Source organism: Trichosurus vulpecula (genome assembly GCF_011100635.1).
Source record: "Trichosurus vulpecula isolate mTriVul1 chromosome X unlocalized genomic scaffold, mTriVul1.pri SUPER_X_unloc_1, whole genome shotgun sequence".
In the NCBI taxonomy this organism is placed as follows: Eukaryota; Metazoa; Chordata; class Mammalia; order Diprotodontia; family Phalangeridae; genus Trichosurus; species Trichosurus vulpecula.
Genome location: NW_023494377.1, coordinates 3,361,476 through 3,377,650, shown reverse-complemented (window position 1 = coordinate 3,377,650; position 16,175 = coordinate 3,361,476). Strand labels below are relative to the sequence as shown.

Sequence of the window (16,175 nt, the reverse complement as noted above, 5' to 3'; positions counted from 1 at the left end):
TCATATGGTCCACATGATCATTAGGGGTCTAGCTTTCCTGTCCCCCAAATCCTCTCTATCCTTGCTTCATTGGTCAGCATCATAGATGTTGGCCTGAGATAGGAGAAACCAGGAGAAATCTAATGCTAGCGTATTTTCCATTCTTGGTTATTTTTTTTCCTTTTTGCTTGTTGGGTGATTTTGTTTTTAAAGAGGTCAGACCTGTGGGTGAATCCTACTCTCCATGCCAGTTTTGCTGTTTCCTTCACTGCAGGGAAGCGTATGGCCTAAGGGAAAGGACATACATAGGCATTGGAGTCAGAGGTCCTGGGTTCAATTCTACTGCTACTTGTATGACCAAGCAAGTCATTTCCTCTCTCTGGGCCTCAGTTTTCCCGATCTGTAAAATGATGGGATTTGACTAAATAGAGGCCAGCGTTCATTTTGCAGGGGGTGCTTTTCGGAGGCCCAGGCCCAAGATCACATGGGTATTTAGTGCCAGAGTCAGGGTTTGAATCTCGTTCCTATTTCTTTCTGTGGGCTTGAATTTGCCCTCTCAGCTCACCTGCTGAAGGGGCACAGGCTTGACCCTGCCAACATTGACCTTCTGTTTTCTTTCTTTCAGAAATTGAGGCTAAGAAGGCTTGTGACTGGCTGCGTGCAGCGGGTTTTCCCCAATATGCCCAGCTCTATGAAGGTAAGGGCACCTCTGGGGGCCCACTGAAAACCACCTCCTTTCCAGCCCTAATTTTCCACTGCTTGAGTACAAGAGGGCCCAGAGCTCAGGGAGAAAGCTGAGGGGCCAGTGCCTGGGGAATGGGTGCCAACTTGGACCACATTAGAAAGTGGCCCGAGAAGTCCCACCTCATATGTAACTGTGACCGTGGAAGGCTGAGGCAGGTGACATGAGGCTCTCTACCATCCCCTGTGCAAAGTGGTGGAGACCTAGAGCCCAGGTGGCTGACTCTAGAACTTGGATAGGCTGAGGGTCCAGGCTTCCAAGCTCCCATGCTCCAGGTGTAGTGACATCTGGGACCAAAGCCTCATCTCTCACTTGTGCTTCTGGGGCCAAGGGGAAGCCCAGGGCACAAGAGGGTTCCCTCCCCACAGAGCCTCCAAGGGGCAAGGGAGAGAGCTGATGAATAGCATGGATCAGTTTCACATTCCCACCCTGAAATTCCTTAAGGAATTCCTAGAAAAGTAAGCAGATACCAGGGACTGTTTGTCTGAAGGGTTCACTGACCACGTTGGGGGTCCCCCCCAGGCTCTGACACAGTACACGTTCTGGGGTCCCCCCCCAGGCTCTGACGCAGCCCACATTCTGGGATCCCTTCCCCCTGGCTCTAACACAGTCCATGTTCTGGGATCCCCCTCCTCCCTAAGCTCTAACACAGCCTATGTTCTAGGATCCCCCTCTTCCCCAGGCTCTAACACAATCTATCCCCCCCTCCCCAGGTGTTGACACAGCCCACATTCTGGGATCCCTTCCCCCTGGCTCTAACACAGTCCACATTCTGGGATCCCCCTCCTCCCCAGGCTCTAACACTGTCTATGTTCTGGGATCCCCCTTCCCCCCTGGCTCTAACACTGTCTGTTCTGGGATCCCCCTTCCCCCTGGCTCTAACACAGTCCACATTCTGGGATCCCCCTCCTCCCTAGGCTCTAACACTGTCTATGTTCTGGGATCCCCCTTCCCCCCCAGCTCTAACACAGTCTATGTTCTGGGATCCCCCCGCCCACCAAGGCTCATTCTGGGATCTCCCTCCTCCCTAAGCTCTAACACAGTCTATGTTCTGGGATCCCCCTCCTCCCCAGGCTCTAACACAGTCTATCCCCCCTCCCCAGGTGTTGACACAGTCCTCATTCTGGGATCCCTTCCTCGGGGCTCTAACACAGTCTGTGTTCTGGGATCCCCCTCCTCCCTGGGCTCTGACACAGCCCGCATTCTGGGATCCTTTCCCCCCAGCTCTAACACAGTCCACATTCTGGGATCCCCCTCCTCCCTAGGCTCTAACACTGTCTATGTTCTGGGATCCCCCTTCCCCCCCGGCTCTAATACAGTCTACGTTCTAGAATCCCCCAACCCACCAAGGCTCATTCTGGGATCTCCCTCCTCCCTAAGCCCTAACACAGTCTATGTTCTGGGATCCCCCTCCTCCCCAGGCTCTAACACAGTCTATCCCCCCTCCCCAGGCATTGACACAGTCCTCATTCTGGGATCCCTTCCTCCCGGCTCTAACACAGTCTGTGTTCTGGGATCCCCACCCCGCCACCAAGGGTCGTTCTGGGATCCCCCTCCTCCCTAGGCTCTAACATAGTCTATGTTCTGGGATCCCTCTCTTCCTGGTATCTTGCAGAGTCTGCTTTCTGTGGTTCTCCCTTGCCCCCAAGCTAGTCCTGAAAGTTCTTTTCTTACTGTGGCTTGTCTTCCCCCAGATTCCCTTTTCCCCCTGGACATCACCTCTGTGAAGAAGGACCATGGCTTTCTGGACCAGGATTCCCTGCGTGCCCTCTGCCGGTAAGGACAGGTGGAGAAAAGGCACCAGTTCTCATGGGGAAAACACCTTCTGAACTGAGAGGTGCTGAGGGTGTCAGTGCCAATGAAGGGGGGTTGGCATCAGAGAAGGGCTGGGTGGGTGAGTGCTTGTCCCTCTTACTCCTCCTTTGTAGGAGACTGATGACCCTGAACGCCTGCGCCTCGATGAAACTGGAGGTTCGCAGTCAGCGCAAACCGGTGAGGCTGGGCCCCTGCCACAGGGCCCGTGGGCAAGGTGGGGAGTGCCTAGCAAACGTGCTGCTTTTGGGAATCCTGCTTGGGTGTGGGGGGGCCTGGGTAGGGATGGGAAGTGGCTCCCTTTTCTGGCTAGGTGGGCAGCCTCTTTGAATGGGGCAGGGCCTGGGAGAATCTCAGGGGAAGAGACTGGTGAGCCTCAGTGGGCCACAACCAGAGCAGCTCACTCATTGTTGGCCCTCATGAGCAGATTCATTTTCCAGAGGAGACTGACCCCTACAGGGGAGGGGACTTGTCCAAGGTTACGCCACCAGTTGGTGGCATTCAGTCAATCAACAACATTCACTGAGTGCCTGCTGGGTGCCAGGCACTGTGCGTCAGAACTAAAGCACCCAGGCCTCCTGACTTCCACTGCTTTTTCCAGCAAAACCCAAGAGAGGGAATCCTTTATTCAGAGGGGTCTTGCCCCTCAGACAAGGGATTTCCCAAGCTAGACTTTGGGGATGGCAGAGGTGGCCTTGTCCCCAGGCTGGACCATTGAGCCAACTCCTGGGATCCTCTGCTCCTGGCTGGCCGTGGTGCTGTGGGTTAGCCCTATTTTAGTCTGTCTCTTCTAGAGGGTTGGTGGAGGCATGAAAAGGGCTTGGGGTCTTGGCCCCAAGCTCCCTGGGAGAGGGGGAAGGGCTAGTGGGGTTGGATTTGACCTAAGAGGCCCATAGACCTGGGCCTCCTCTGACTCGTGGGAGTCTTGTGCAGAATGAAGATCCTGAGGAGGAAGACTTGTGTGCCATTAGCAACAACTGGACCTTCCAACGGGATAGTCGGCGGTGGTCCCGCCTGGGCTCCCCAGACCTGGCAGTCTCCTCCGGAGCGGGCCTGTGGGCAGCTTCCAGCCACGAGAGCATACTCACCAACATCAGTGCCACATCCCAGACCAGCCAGGCTGGCAACATGGCTCGGGACACACTGGCTATTGTGGTGTCTCCCCCACCAGAGCCCCCAGACCAGGCTGTGGCCCAGCTTGAATCGCCCACTTGGGCCACCAGCCCCAGCTCCCTCCTCGGTCTTCCCCCAGATAAGCCCAGGAAACGCCGTACCCGAAGCTTTCTCCGGCACCTCGACTCTCTGCGAAGGAGGGAGAAGTCGGGAAGCCCTGAGGCCAGGCCAGCCTTGGGGGAACCAAGTACTCCCACCAAGGCCACCACCCCTGAAAAGCTTGGGAAGGCTTTCTCCTTCCACAGCCGCCGAAGCTTCCTCTCAGCTGGCTTCTATTCATCCAAGAGCCAGGATCCAGATGCAGAGGCTGAGGGGGCTAGGCCTCAGGGCTCAGGGCCCACACAAGAGTCAAGATGGCAGCAGCAGCAGCAGGGACGCTGGCAGGCCTGCTTGGTGCACGTGCCAGGTGACCACAAGCCTGGGACCTTCCCCCGGTCTTTGTCCATTGAGAGCCTGTGCCCCAAGGAGGGGCACCGCCTAGTGGACTGGCAGAAGCCAGGGAGCTGGGGCCCAGAGAAACGGCGGGGATCGTGCAGCTCGATGGACAGCCGCCTCAGCATCTATGACAATATGCCCGAGCTGGTGGGCAATGGGGAGGAGCCGAGAGACTCTGAGGCTGAGGCCAACTGTGCCCAACTTGATGACATCCTACAGGACATGTGGGGCCTACAGAAACACGTGGAGCTCTGGTCCCAGGCCGTGTGCCCAGACATGGGGCAGCCTAGACAGGAAGAGGAGGACGAAGAAGAAGAAGAAGAAGAGGAAGACACAGATTCAGTTGGAGAGCAGGCCTTCCCCTTCGGCCTACACCTGGAAGAGGAGCACTCCATGTCTGACATGGGCACTTCTGCCAGTGACTTCGACAGTACCGGAAACTCCCTGAACGAAACTGAGGAAACTGAAATACGAGAACGCCGGGACTCTGGTGTGGGAGCCTCGCTCACTAGGCCCTGCAGGTGGGTTACCTGAAGAACCATGGGAATTGGGTGTCAGAAGATGTCAGAACCCAGAATGTCAGAGCTGGGAGGAGCCTTAGAACAGGGAATGTCAGGGCTGGGAGGGCCCTTAGAACAGGGAATGACAGACCTGGGAGGGGCCTTAGAACAGGGAAGGTCAGGGCTGGGAGGGGCCTTAGAACAGGGAAGGTCAGGGCTGGAAGCAATAACATTGTCCACTCCCCTCATTTTATGGGTGTGAGAACTGAGAAGAAGTGATCAGTTGTGCAGGTAGCCAGTGGTAATAGAACTGGCAGCCAGGTGCCTTGGTTCTCTTAGCCAGAGGCTTGGAACCTTAGGGCCCTAGAGGGCTAGACTATCACCCTAGGCACAGGAAGTAGGGGGACCCCCCAGACATCTTCTGACCTCCCCCTTGCCCCCTCTACCCCGTCACACGGAGCGAGGTTCCCAGTCCCATGCAGACTCTGCACTCTCAGTGTGGGCTCTTCTAGCGCTTTGTTGAAAGTTTGGGGCAGGGGGAGTCAGATGGGCCATCCCAGTGTGTTTAGCCTTTCTCCCACACCTCAGGGGGCCTGAGCCAGTACCACTCAAATAGCCACTGAACAGTGGACTCTGATGCCCTCTAGTGGCTGCAGCCCAAGACGCCTCTGCAGGCTCATTGAATTTTTATTGACATGGGCCAAGGGAAGTTGGTATGGGAGCTGGGGGAAGACTTTTGAGCCTTACTTTGCTAAACCCTGGGAATCTGGGCTTGGGAATTGAAAGTGGAAAGCAGGTAGTGAGTCTGTAACACCTTTACCTTGTTGGAAAGTAGGGGCTTAGCCAAGTTTCTACACGGTAGGTGGGAAGCAGCAGGACAGGGAAAGAGCACTGAATTTGGAGTCCAAGGACCAGGTTCAAATCCCAGCTTTTCCACTTGTAGGAAACTTGGGTAGCTTACTTCCCCTCTGTGGGCCTCAGTTCCCTCTTCTGTAAAATGAGGGGATTGGACTTAAAAGGCCCCTGAGGTTTCCAGCTCAACATTATAGATGAGTCACTAAGGAAGGTGGTGTTGACCTTTGACCTTAGGGATGACAGATCACCTTCTCCAGCATGGCCCCATCAGAGCCAATATCCTGGATTAGAAAGGACAACCACATGACCCCAGGGGACATTCAGGTGTCAGTCAGTTATTTAAGCAGGTACTGTGTTTGAGGGCTGGGGAGCCCAAGAAAGACAAAAACACAGCCCCTGTCTTGAGGGTGGTCACAGTCTAAGGTGAGCAAGATAAGCATGGTACAAATGGGATGGGTGCCATTGGAGAGGAATCCAGGCAGGCAGTGCCTACCTCCACCCCTGAGCCCCACTTTTCTCTCTCCCTGCCAGGAAACTCCGCTGGCACAGCTTCCAGAACTCCCACCGGCCCAGCCTCAACTCGGCTTCCCTCGAGCTCAACCGCCAGTCTGTGGCTCAGCTCAACCTCCTCCACAAGGGTTCTCTTCTCCGGCTCACGGCCCTAATGGAGAAATACTCTGTGCCCCACAAGCAGACCTGGGCCTGGTGAGCCTCAGGGAGGGATGACCCCACAATACTGGTTTCAGGGGCACCAGGGGAGGCGTCTCAGGAAGGTGCCCAGCCCATGATGTACTTCTGGGGAGGAAAGTAGGGCCAAGACCTGTGTACTTGTCTTTTATGTGGGCAAAGTGGGTAAAAGACGTGTGTCAATGCATGACAGAACTGGTGTTAGCCACAGGACACTGGGCTTCTCCCTCAGTTACAGGCAGGTAGTTCCTCCAGATACCAGGCCCCAGCTTTGCCTGACCTCTAAGTGTGGCCTCCCCTCCCCTGACAGGTCAGTCCCCAAGTTCATGAAAAGGAGCAAAACTCCCAGTTACCAGGGCAAGAGCGTCTTTGGAGTGCCCCTCCTGATCCACATGCAGCGGACAGGCCAGCCTCTGCCTCAGAGCATCCAGCAGGCCATGCGTTATCTCCGGAGCCAGTGCCTGGACCAGGTGAGACATTGGATCTGGACCCACCTGGGGGGCGGGGCGTGCCTGAGGCTGAACCTGCATGGAGTTCCCGATGCCCTCTGTGTGGGAAGGGAGTTAGCCAAGTGCAAGGGAAGGGGCTGCTCTTGACCCTGGAGGCCGAGCCCAGCAGAGCCAAAGCCCCTCATTCTTCTGGGATTGCCCATGACTTGGGATGCCCATGGCTTGGAATGCCCATAGCTCTTCCCACTCTTCACTGTCTAGTCTCAGAATCCATTTTCTTCCTTGCCTCACTCCTCTCCTGGGCTCTTGTTTATAGTTTGATGCTTTCCTTAGCCTCTGTCATCTGCCCAAGTCCTCACTTTCTCTGCTCCCCTTCGCTCCCCGCCCCAGCATGCCCCAGGTCTGAGCCTTTTGGACTTTGCTGGGCCCCTACTGACCTCACATGCATCTCCTTCACCCATGTGTTGCCTGTTTTTATCATGTCCAGATGCTTTCCTTCTTCCCGCGATGTGGCTAGCACCCCAGTCTGAGCCCGTAGGATGGGGTGGCTGGCCCCCATCAGCCTGAAAGGGGGGCTGGTAGTCCTGCTCCGAGTAGCTGAGGCAAGCAAGGGCCTGCCTAGAGCAGCTTAGGCTGTTGGAGAAGCCCTCCTGAGGCTCAAAGTGGGACTTCTCACCCCTTGCCTCCTCTCCTCTGGCTGGGCCAGGTGGGCATTTTCCGCAAGTCTGGGGTGAAGTCCCGGATCCAGACCCTGAGGCAGATGAACGAGGCATCCCCAGAGCATGTGGTCTATGAAGGCCAGTCAGCCTATGATGTGGCAGACCTCCTGAAGCAGTACTTCAGGGACCTACCAGAGCCCATCTTCACCAGCAAGCTGACCACCACCTTTTTACGCCTCTACCAGTGTGAGTGAGCCTGCCTTGACTTACTGCTAGGGGAAGGGCCTCAGCATAGCTGGGTGCTCTGTGCTCTTGGCCAAGGTACTTGCCCATTTCCTCACTTGAAAAAGGAGGAGAATGATACTGACAGATAGGTCATACAAATATGATTAGCCCCATTTTACAGATAGGCAAACTTAAGCTCTGAGGGAAGTAGCATGGCTCTAGGGGAGGGAGAGTCGACTGTGAAGATCCCATTTGATGGGCTTCCAGACAGGGCACGGAAGAGGAGCAGCCCAAAGCTCAGATCTGCTCTTGTAACTTTGGGTGTCCATTTCCTCATCCGAAAAATGAAGTGTATGGAGTGTGGGATAGTAGAAAGAGAGCTGGATTTGGAATCAGCTACTTCTCCTTCCTGGGCCTCAGTTCCCTCCTCTGTGAAATGGGCAAGTTGGATATGATGGTCCCTTCCATCTTGAGATCTCGGAGCCAATGGATTCTCAGGCCCCTCCATCCAGATCCAGCCGTTGAGCACGAAATGGGGATGGGAAGGGGTCTTCAGACAAAGGCTGGGGCAGGGGCCGGGGGGAGCAGTGAAGGGAGGGAAGAGCCTTGGGGGCCAGGCCAGTGGCTCTGGGGAGGGTCACTTGGCTCCTCTTGCCCATCCCAGCAGTTGTCCCAAAGGACCAGCAGCTGTTGGCTGCTCAGGCAGCTGTGATCCTGCTGCCTGATGAGAACCGGGAGGTGCTTCAGACCTTGCTTTACTTCCTGAGCGACATTGCTGCTGCCCAAGAAAACCAAATGACCGCTGGGAACCTGGCCGTCTGCCTGGCACCCTCCATCTTCCACCTCAATGTCTCGAAGGATAGCACTTCACCCAGGTTGGGAATTAGGGCTGGGCTAGGGTGGGCTGCGGCATAGAGCGGTGACCAAATAATGAATGAATGCAGTCTGTGGGGCAGGAGGGGAGCAGGGAGAGGGGATGGTAGGGCAAGGGCCAACATGCACAGGATGGGTGGTGCCATACCGGCCGTGGAGCTGAGTCTAGGGCTTCGAAATCCAAGTTAAAGCCACCAGGGTGGGGGCATGTGCAGGGTGTCCCCAGGACTGAAAGGGGTACCCTTCCTGATACAAGAATGACAGCATCGGCAGGGAAGCTGAGGTTACTGTTTGGTGATGAGGTGAACCAAGATCTGGGGCTGGCTGGCTCCCATGAGCTCCCTCGGTCACCAGTCAAGGCAGCCCAGCTCAGCTCAAGCCAGCTCCCTGGGTGCCAGAGCTGAGTGGGTTAGGTCCCCCAGAGGAGAGGGGGAGGCCTGGTCTCTGCCGGACCAGGTGAGAAGCAGGGGAGAGCTGGGGCAGGGCAGATGCTAAGATTGCCAGAGTGGATGGCTGGATGGGATGTGCAAAGCAGGAGGAGTGCAGGAGAAGGGAGGGGGATCAGCTATTGGAGGGGGGAGGAGGAGGGGAGGCAGGTTCTTAGTCTTGTAGCCAAGCTCTAAGGGACCTTGAGCCTGACCTAGAAAGGAATCAGCTGTAGTTTCCGGGCTCACCACAAGGGGTCAGCCTGGCTATGTATGGCACCTATGCACCATGCCTGGATATCTCTCAGCAGATTTGGGGAGGGGGGTGAGGCCCTGCAAGCCCCCCAGAGCAGACTGTTTGACATATCCATACTGGGGGATCTTGGTCAAGGCTTCCTCTGAGCCTCAGCCTCCTCGTCTATAAAATGAGGATAATATGGCTGGGGAGAGCTAGGAACTATTATTTGTTTCTTTGCTTGTTTGTTTATCTCTCTACTCATTTGTTTATTCATTCCTTTGTTTTATCTCAGCCAGTCCTCTGACTGGGAAAACTCCCTTTCCCCATGTTGATTGGCACATTTTCCACAACTTGGGCTTTTAGAATTGTTTTGGGAACAGGGGGAAACCAAACTTGAGCCCAAGGCTATGAAGAGGTAGGAGGGCAGTGTCAGGCTAGGAGCCTCAGCCATTTTCCCTTCTGTTTCCTTCTCCAGAGTCATTCCCAGACGTGGCCAGTCAGGCAAGCCAGCACCAAGAGACCTGAGTGAGAACATGGCTGCCACCCAGGGCCTGTCCCACATGATCACTGACTGCAAGAAGCTCTTTCAGGTGGGGGGCTCGGCCCTGAGAACCCGGGTACTGGATGGGGGAAGGAAGCTCTCATGGTAGGCAGTGGCAAAGCTGGAGTGTTCCCACACTAATTCTAGAGTTGTGTGATCCCAGATAAGGACATCTTTCCCTCTTGGAGTCTGTTTCCTCGTCTGTAAAATGGGCACCTCACAGTGCTGATTTGAAGAAAGCATAGAAAACTGGAGTTATTCCCACATTTCTGGGGGGAGAGCAACACATACCCTCCCCCAGCATGGGCTGTCTTCATGGATCCCTACCTAGCCTCTTTCCTGAGTATCCTTACTCTCCACCCTTCTCCTTTCTTTTTTTAATAAGTTAATTTATTTATTTTTAGTTTTCAACATTCACTTCCATAAGTTTTAAATTTTCTCCGCCTCTCTTCCCAAGGCAGCATGCAATCCAGTATATACATACACATATGTATATACTCTACGTCTAATATTTTCACATTAGTCATGTTGTATAGAAGAATTAGAATGAGTAGGAGGAGCCATGAGAAAGAAAAACAAAACAAAACAAAAAAAGAGAACAAATAATCTGCTTCTATCTGTATTCAGACTCCATATTTCTTTTCCTGGATGTAGATGGCATTTTCCATCATGAGTCTTTTGGAATTGTTTTAGGTCCTTGCATTGCTGAGAAGAGCTAAGTCTATCAAAGTCAGTCATCGCACACTGTGGCTGTTACTATATACAGTGTTCTCCTGGTTCTGCTCACTTCACTCAGCATCAGTTCATATAAGTCTCTATAGGTTTTTCTGAAATCTGCCTGCTCATCATTTCTTATAGCACAATAGTATTCCATTACCTCCATATACCACAACTTGTTCAGCCATTCCCAATTGATGGGCACCCTTCTGCTTTCCAGAGACTTCTTGGTGCCGATCCTAGAGAGAGGGCCTTCAGGGGAAGAGCTCCTCACCAAATAAAGGTTAGAGAGGCTTGATTATAGGAGATAAAATGGACAATTTTGACAACATAAAATTGAAAAGATTTTGCACAAACAAAATCAATGCACTTAGAATTAGAAGGGAAACAATGAACTGGGGAAAAATTTTTGTAGCAAGTTTGATAAAGGTCTGATATCTATAATGCATAAATATATTAGAACAGAGCCATTCCACAATAGATAGATGGTCATAGGATGTGAACAGCCAGTTCTTCAAAGAGAGAAGGCCCTCCTCCCAAAGAGGGTACTGCCAGTGCTTCCTGCTCACAGGATGGGGGGCCCTTCCTTGGCTACTCTCACTTCCACCCTGATGGCCTTCTTCAGTTTTCTCCTTTTCCCCATGAGAACCCCTTTCTTTTTTCCTTTCTCCACCAAACGGGGCTACCAGAGTGGTTGTGGGATCCACTGATGTTTTGGCTGTCTCCAGGTGCCCCAGGACATGATGCTGCAGCTGTGTAACTCTTATGTGGTAACCAAGCCCAGCTCCCCTCCCCTGGCTCTTTCTGAGCTTCGGGACAAGCCTGGGGACTACTTGGAGGAGAGCGTGCAGAGCTTGCTTCAGGAGGCTGCTGAACGATTCAAGGGCTGGCTTAACATGCCTGGACCGCAGCACACAGAGCTAGCCAGTAAGAAGGTCAGTGGAGCCATGGTACCAGCAGGAGCAGGGAGGGAAGGACTTCCCTGGCCAGGCCAACCCACCAGCCTTGGGGCCAGGCCAGGGCCCATTCCCTAGTGGTCAGATCAGCTTGGGGCTAGCCCCATCAGTGAACCAGTACCTCCAGCCCCAGGGACACAGTAATAATGATGACAGGGATAGGAAGTGGGTCTGCTAGTTCAGTTTCATTGACATGGGGAACTCCCAGATGGGGAAACTCTGTCCACCCCTGCAGGTCAGTATCTTCTCTGGAACTTGTGGTCTTAAAGAGTTCCCTGAGGCATTATAAGAGGGTAAATGACATGCCACAGCCACTGTGTGTCAAGGGTGGGACTTGAACCCAGGACTTCCTGGTTTAGAGGTTGGCTCTCTTATCCACTTTGTCACACCGACTCTCAATAAGAACAATAAGCCTCTCTTCAGTGCTTTCAGGTTTGCTATATATCATGTGGTATCTCACTTGGTCCTTGAAACCCTGTGAGGTGGATGCTGTTATTATCCCCATTGCACAAATGTGGAGACTGAGGCTGAGAGGGGTTAGTGACTTACTCAGGGTCACACAGCTAGTAGGTGTCCAAGGTAGGATTCAAACTCAGGTCTTCCTTACTCCCAAGTCCTGTGCTTTCTCCATTAGTCCCCAAGAAATAGAACAGTAGGGGTGACTCAGGAAATCAGTGGGAATCAGAGAAAAAATGTCCCAGCTAGTCCCCTAATAGAACATTGCAGATATAGGAGATCTTAGAGAGAGTATAACCACCTACCCACTCATGCTACAGCTGAGGAAACTGAGGCCCAAGGAGGGGAAGGAGCCTAGGTCATACAAGCTAAGATGTAGAGTATCCTGAGTATGGGTCAGAGGTTGGGGGGAGAGGGAGGAGGGCTGGAAGAGAATGGGCAGCAAGGAGAGGAGGGCAGAGAGATCAGGTTTGAATTGGCATGGGAGAGGGGGCTTTGGGGGATCCTAGGGTGGTGACCGCTATGGGCAGGACAAGCTTTAGCCAGTCCCTGGCCAGGCTTGGGGGCCAGGGGAGGAGGGCAGCATTTCTTCAGGCCCAAGGTGAGTGGGTGGTGAGAGCTGAGCCCTGCAAGTGGGGACAGAGAGCGCTGGGACTCCTCAGAGTATCCCCGTAGGTTCGGGATGGCCACCCCCTGCGCCTGTGGAAAGTGACAACAGAGGTGGCGGCTCCACCTGTGGCTGTCCTGCATCGGGTGTTACGTGAAAGGGCCATGTGGGATGAAGACCTGCTGCGGGCTCATGTGCTGAAGTCCCTGGCCCCTGGTGTAGACGTCTACCACTATGTCACGGATAGCATGGCGCCTCAGCCCTCCCGAGACTTCGTGGTGCTCCGGTGAGCTTCTGGCCTGTGGTAGGGGGCAGGGGCGGGGGGGGCCTCCACCAACCAGGCTGCCTTTGGCTTATTGCCCCTTTCTCTTCCAGGATGTGGCGCTCAGATCTACCCCGAGGGGGCTGCCTGCTTGTGTCTCAGTCTTTGGAGCCTGAGGAGCCAATTCCAGAGTCTGGGGTCCGAGCCATGCTGCTCACTTCTCAGTACCTCATAGAACCCTATGGCCCAGGGCACTCCCGGCTCATCCACATTTGCAGGGCCGACCTCCGGTAAGAGTCCCATCTGTGGCTGCTCCCCCAGATCCCCTGGCCCTGGGATCCTCCAGCTCCCCTCCCTTCTTCTCCCCTGGCCCTGGGATTCTCTCTTCTGTACGTCCCTGGCTCCTTGTCGGAGTCAAGGCTTCTCCCTCAGGCCAAACTGAGCATCCTGGGGAGAAGCTGGAACATTCTGCCTGCTCAGACTTGCTGCTTTTACTTCTCCAGGGGCCATTCTCCTGACTGGTATAACAAGGTGTTTGGGCACCTGTGTGCCATGGAGGTGGCAAGGATCCGAGACTCCTTCGCCACCATGCGGCCTATCCCTGAGACGAAGCTGTGAACAGGTGGGACCGGTCAGGGCCCAGGGATGCTCTCTTTTGGGTCTTCCCAGCAAACAAATGTGGGCCCTGACCTTGGCCTACCAAGGGCCTCGCCACCCAGTGCGGCTATGTGTGACTTGGCACCCCCCCCCCCCGCTTTTCCTTTACCCCATCCCCCACCCCGTGACTGCCTCATCTTGAGGTGTAGAGAAGGGATGGGCTGGAGTGACCATGACAACTGCAGAGTTCTGGGATTCAGCCTTCACCCTATTTACCAGCCAGAAAATGCCAAGCACCCTTTGGAGGAGGTCACTGAAAGAGAGACAGAGAGAGAGAGAGAGAGGGGGAGAGAGAGAGAGAGAGAGAGAGAGAGAGAGAGAGAGCGAGCAAGTGAGATCAAGTGAGAGAGAGCAAGAGAGAGTGGGAACGAGAGAGAGCAAGAAGGAGAGAGAGTATGAGAGGGAGAGCGAGCAAGAATGAGAGTGAGCAAGAGAGACAGTGTGTGTGTGTGTGTGTGTGTGAGAGAGAGAGAGAGAGAGAGAGAGAGAGAGAGAGAGAGAGGAAGAGAGGAAGAGAAGATTGCAGGGAGCGAGGCGGGAGGTCTGCCTGGACTGGGCTAGACTGGGGGCTTTTGACTTTATCTGAATCAGCACAGGGCCAGCTCAGACTGGCTTAAGAGTCCCAGGGTCACTCTGTGGCAGGCAACACGCCAACCCCAGCCTGGGAAGGGTTGAGGGGGAGCCTCCCTGTGGCCTTCTCCCTCCCTCCAGTGCCCCACCCTATTGCCTGAAGCTTTCTCCCCACAGGGCTGGGCCCTCACCACCAGGACCTGGGTGGATGTCTCCTCCTAGAGTGGAGCCAGGCTATCATAAAGGACGGCAGAGGGCATTTTGTCCAGTGTTTGCCTGACATCCCTGACAAATGGTTATTCAACCTCTCTAGGAAGGCACCCCTTTCCCATAGGCCTGTGGAACCTACTATCCTGTGAGGCCACCCATCGACTTCCTTTGGTACAGTTCAGCTTGTTAGCAAGGTTTTCCTTGATATCAAGCTCAAATCAAGAGGCAGACAGAGAGTCAGGCCTTGGAGCCAGGAAGGCCTAGATTCCAGTCCTGCATCTGATCCATCCTGACTTTGTGACCCTGGGCAAGTCATTTGACCTCTAACTGAGACAGGTGGCAATCTGCCCTAGTGGAGGGACTTTTCTCAACTGGAAGGACCTTCCCCTCTGCCAGTGACATTACAGATCTAGTGCCAGTCACCTGGCCACGAGGACTATTGATTTCCTCCTAAGTACCAATCTAAGTTAACTGCCACCAGGTGAGCAATGGTGTCCAGGCTGCTCACCCAGCCCCAGATGGTATCACCTGGCAGCAGCTCATTCCACTTGCTACCCCAGTGGCTAGCTGGAAAATAACATCCAGCTTTCCATGCCATAGCAAAAGCAGAGGAGACGTAGGATCCCCCATGCCTCAGCTCCAGCCCCAGCATCCACCCTGCCCCTGGCTCCCATTGCAGCTAATTGTAGCAGGCTAGCATTCCCAGAACCCCAAGCAGTAGCACCATCACGCAGGTAACCCGACAAACCAGCTTAGCCAGCATTGTTGGAGCGCTTACTGTATACAAGACACTGCCTGTGCTGATCAGCTGGGACTTCACCTCCAAGTTCGTTAGTGCTAGAAAGGACCTTGAGGATAGGCCAGATGGGGGGAGGGGGCGGCCTTGCCCAAGATCATAAACAGCTAGTTAGGGGCAGAGCTGGGGCTCGAACTCAGGTCTCCCAAGTCTCAGGCCAGTGCTCTCTCTTGCCTTTCTTCTGATCTAGCCCTAACCACTCTTATCTATCTTTGGCATTTCAAATCCCACACCTTGGGTTTTGCTGCCTTTTTTCTAGAAGTAATTGGGATGGGGGGGAGGGGGAGGGGGGAGGGGAGCTATTAATCTAATAATTAATTACAGTTTTTAAGCCTGTCTCTTTTGTACCTATAAATACTGTACAGTCGGGATATATATTAATATATACATATGTATATGCATATCTCTATACATATATACACATATATATTGTGTATATATATCACGATATGTATTTGTGGTCTTGGGGGGGCAGTGGCATGAGGTGCTTAGGACAGGCAGGTATGGAGAGTGCAAAGATCCTTCACCCGGCAAATAAAGTATTCATGAGCATTATTTGTGTGTGGCTGTCCTCTTGTCGGCGAAGGGGATGGGGAAGGGCCAGAGTGCATGGTGGGGGTGGCTCGACGTTGGAATGGGCTGTCCCCATGTGCGTGCTGGACGGCATTTCATGTTTCAGCACCATAGGATAAGGGTTGGACTGGGCTGGCCTGTGTGCCTGTGGATGTGCAGGCTGCCCTTCCTCCCTTCTGGGGGAGAAGAGATGGTCTGGGGACGGTGGCCTATGTATGTGTGATTGGGACTTGGGGAAAAGGATGAGAGTTTGAATGGAATCCGGACGGTGGAGCTGAGGCCTGGACTTCTCTGTTAGGAGAAGCCAGCCCACTCCACTGTTCTCTTTCAGCATCCCCTAACCCAGGGGTGGGGAACCTGCAGCCTCAAGGCCACACGTGGCCATCTTGGTCCTCGGCTGTGGCCTTTTGACTGAGTCCAAGTCTGATAGAACAAATCCTTTAATTAAAGGGGTTCTGTGAAGTTTGGATCCAGTTCATTGGGCCACCCTTGAGGACCTAGAGGGGATTTGTTCTGTGACATTTGGGTTTAGTTCATAGGGTTGCACTTGAGGACCTAGAGGGCCACATGTGGCTTTGAGGCCACAGGTTCCCCACCCCTGCCCTAACCTCAGGGCAGTCGAGATGCTTCTTCCACTCATTCTTCTGTGGCCCGTGAACACCCTTCCCACCACTGACCATTGGTCTCACCAGTTCAACTCCTGGTACCAGTTTATGGTACCTCAGGGCAAACCCTATTGTTTAAATCACAGTTTTTGGAATTGAAGTTATTTTAATTG

The 16,175-nt window shown here is 54.0% G+C and overlaps 1 protein-coding gene across 2 annotated transcripts; it reads left to right on the top strand.

The window, feature by feature from the left end:
* The first annotated feature begins 603 nt into the window (after positions 1-603).
* STARD8 (StAR related lipid transfer domain containing 8) lies at positions 604-13,567 on the top strand. Of its 2 annotated transcripts, none has more exons than XM_036740413.1 (13): positions 604-676; positions 2,416-2,497; positions 2,650-2,713; positions 3,467-4,662; positions 6,028-6,201; positions 6,494-6,653; positions 7,339-7,537; positions 8,184-8,391; positions 9,528-9,642; positions 11,039-11,245; positions 12,398-12,615; positions 12,705-12,881; positions 13,095-13,567. In XM_036740413.1, exons 3-13 carry the CDS (start codon positions 2,657-2,659, stop codon positions 13,207-13,209), a joined length of 2,826 nt encoding a protein of 941 aa, XP_036596308.1. In that variant the 5' UTR covers positions 604-676; positions 2,416-2,497; positions 2,650-2,656; the 3' UTR covers positions 13,210-13,567. The 2 variants fall into 2 exon arrangements, with proteins under 2 accessions (XP_036596308.1, XP_036596307.1); XM_036740412.1 differs by having other exon boundaries at positions 8,181-8,391.
* The last annotated feature ends 2,608 nt before the right edge of the window (positions 13,568-16,175 follow it).

Coding starts and splice junctions, on each gene's coding strand:
- STARD8 (XM_036740412.1), top strand. CDS start 2,657: ATGACCCTGAACGCCTGCGCCTCGATGAAACTGGAGGTTCGCAGTCAG. Junction 6,654..7,338: donor GGAGCCAGTGCCTGGACCAG/GTGAGACATTGG, acceptor TGGCTGGGCCAG/GTGGGCATTTTCCGCAAGTC. Junction 9,643..11,038: donor ACTGCAAGAAGCTCTTTCAG/GTGGGGGGCTCG, acceptor GGCTGTCTCCAG/GTGCCCCAGGACATGATGCT.